The sequence below is a fragment of the Aphanomyces astaci genome (assembly GCF_000520075.1).
Source record: "Aphanomyces astaci strain APO3 unplaced genomic scaffold supercont1.69, whole genome shotgun sequence".
Taxonomy (NCBI): Eukaryota; Oomycota; class Saprolegniomycetes; order Saprolegniales; family Verrucalvaceae; genus Aphanomyces; species Aphanomyces astaci.
Genome location: NW_009798332.1, coordinates 175,795 through 178,297, shown reverse-complemented (window position 1 = coordinate 178,297; position 2,503 = coordinate 175,795). Strand labels below are relative to the sequence as shown.

The window sequence follows — 2,503 nt, the reverse complement described above, 5'->3', positions numbered from 1 at the left end:
TATGTATGTATTGCATCAACCTAGTACCCTCTCTGCCGGCGGTTGGACCTCATGGTCGGACATGGCTGACTTGGTCGCACAAAAGCGTGCGAAAAGCAGGAATGACTGGTTACAGGCAGGGATGGAGAGTCCATGCTTTTCATGACACGAAAAGCAAGGAGTTCATTCGGATTACGGATAATTGTAGCCAATCAAACTGATTTTGCAAAAGCATAAAAGGCCAAAAGCAGGAACAATTCGTTCGCAGACCAGGCTCTAATACTGTATAAGATCACGACTATATAATTATGTCTTGCACAGCCAATGTTTCAATTGCTCTGCACCCCATCGTTGGTGGTGCCCGCCATGATGAAGTCCACGACTCCAGACACGACAAACCAGGTCTTCCTCGTGTCAAGTGTCGTGGTCTTCACTGCGGCGGGTGTCGTGGTGATCTTCGCCGCATCATCCGCCGTGGCGGTCTCGCGTGTGGTGGTCTCGATCTTATATATGTAGGGTGTTCTATTCAGTCGTACACGCTCATAATTGTCAAGTGCTATTACAGTCATGTCGTTACGAGCTATTCGAACTACCATATCTACGAGTATGTGAACGAGTAATACTACTAGCCCTCGCAGGGCCAGCATCAGCTTGGACATGCAGCTTACTCTGCGATGGCCCGGGCCGTCGCTCGAGAGTATGCGCGGAGGGAGCACAGCGATTGGTTGATTTCTCGGCACTCTTGCTGCTCATCGCCCTTCTACTGGATGTCACTGTCCGTGACGCGGCCGGCGTGCTTGGACCCGGCCAAGTCGACAAACCCGACGGTAAGACGCGGTCGCTCACGTGCTCCATCTGGAGGAGGGCGTGCGACCGGCTGCTCGCACGGTGGACGTTCGAGTTGCCCGTCGCCCGACTCACTGTCAACGACTTCACAGTCAATCATGTTTAAAGAATCGACCCGTAGTATAATAACATTATACATTGCTTGTTATGAGGTACAACCGGTAGTACTCGGTACGAATATCGTACACTCGTAACAGTGTATGTAGAATTGTATAGAATCAATCATAACAAATACTATGGGTACTGCGTATTTCAGTGACCTGTCGAAAAAACTACAATTGATTTCATGCCCGATATGTTTCTAAGCTTGTTTTGACGCATAATATAATTACCTCCACAATACAAAAGAATGAACTTGAAGCGCTGAATATTATTTCGAATGATGAACCTGATTGGCAGGAATTTATTTCGTACTTCGAAGTTCGATAGCCAATCAAATGACCCTATACTAGATCCCACTCGAAGAAAAAGTAGGCCTTGCATTCTGAAGTTCCCTGTAGTAGGCAAGTGGTGAAATGAGGCCTGTTAGAATTGACCGAGTCCTGAATACCACATCACATGATCTTGATCTTGCTCTCAAATACAGCCTACAATTATCTCAAGGCTCCTTGCATCAACCGCCATCACAGGAATATATCACAACAGGGCGTGATGAATCTATGCAGCGATTTTCGTGATTTCACCGCATCTGATTGGACAAAATTGGACAATTTTGAATTCGCAAGGCCTGCCTTGCGAATTCCAAAAAGAGACAGACACATGAAAAATAAAAATCATCAATACAAACTTGAAGATATATTTAATTGAAACTATACAATTTCAGAATTATTTATGGAATTCGCAAGGTGGTTCACCTTGCGCTCCATACAAAATTGCCTATTTCACCTAGTTTTTCTGGTTAATGTCAGTTAAATTCCATAATTTTATCAGAAATATCGTGAAAACCACAAGAAATAAATTTCTACTCATGAGTAGAATATTTTGACGATATTGACAGTGCACGTTGAATTGACTGGGCATTTCGGAATGAGAAAGGCCATCGTGATTGCCTTCCTACGTCGATGGCTCATCCGCCGCCGCCTGGCCAACGAACTCTTCGCCAGACAAATGGAGTACCACTACCTCGCCTTCGTCCACAAGACACGAAAGAGGACGTCCATCCTCAGTGGTCCTCTCTGGGTGGACGAAGTCCTCTGCGGCTCTGAACTATCCTCTGATTGGCTGTTCATTTCCGAACTTTCTTTAATTCTATGGCATCCAGACACACACCACCCAAAATCATTATTGGATCTTGAAACCCAAGAATTTCCTGCAATGTCGAAAAATGTTTAATATTCCAATATCCCATAATATTGGTCATCCCAACAGGCCCTTACATATATAATTATTTATACATAATACTTCGAAGTACTACTACTGTACATGGACGAGGTTGGTTGAAAATTAGTGTGGTCCACACTAATTACGGTCAAAGGTCTAATTTCAGATTCAACGTTGAAATGGTCGAAGAGTGAATTTGATTGGTCATTTGATTCGTGTTCTGGGTTTTGATTGGTCGTATATCGATTGTCCACCCACTCCAATGTCGAATTGACTTGACAATAACGTCAATTATCATTGCAAGAAGACACGTGCGTATTTACAGGTGTATAGGAGCACACATTTGAAATGTCCTCCT

At 44.3% G+C, this 2,503-nt stretch overlaps 1 protein-coding gene across 1 annotated transcript; it reads left to right on the top strand.

Moving 5' to 3' along the window:
- Positions 1 to 303: 303 nt before the first annotated feature.
- On the top strand, positions 304 to 931 carry H257_15373 (hypothetical protein; the record flags this gene model as incomplete). The annotated part of the gene is made up of 2 exons (XM_009843464.1): positions 304 to 466; positions 609 to 931. The coding sequence occupies 2 exons, from the start codon at positions 304 to 306 to the stop codon at positions 929 to 931; spliced, it is 486 nt and encodes a 161-aa protein (XP_009841766.1).
- Between the last annotated feature and the right edge of the window lie 1,572 nt (positions 932 to 2,503).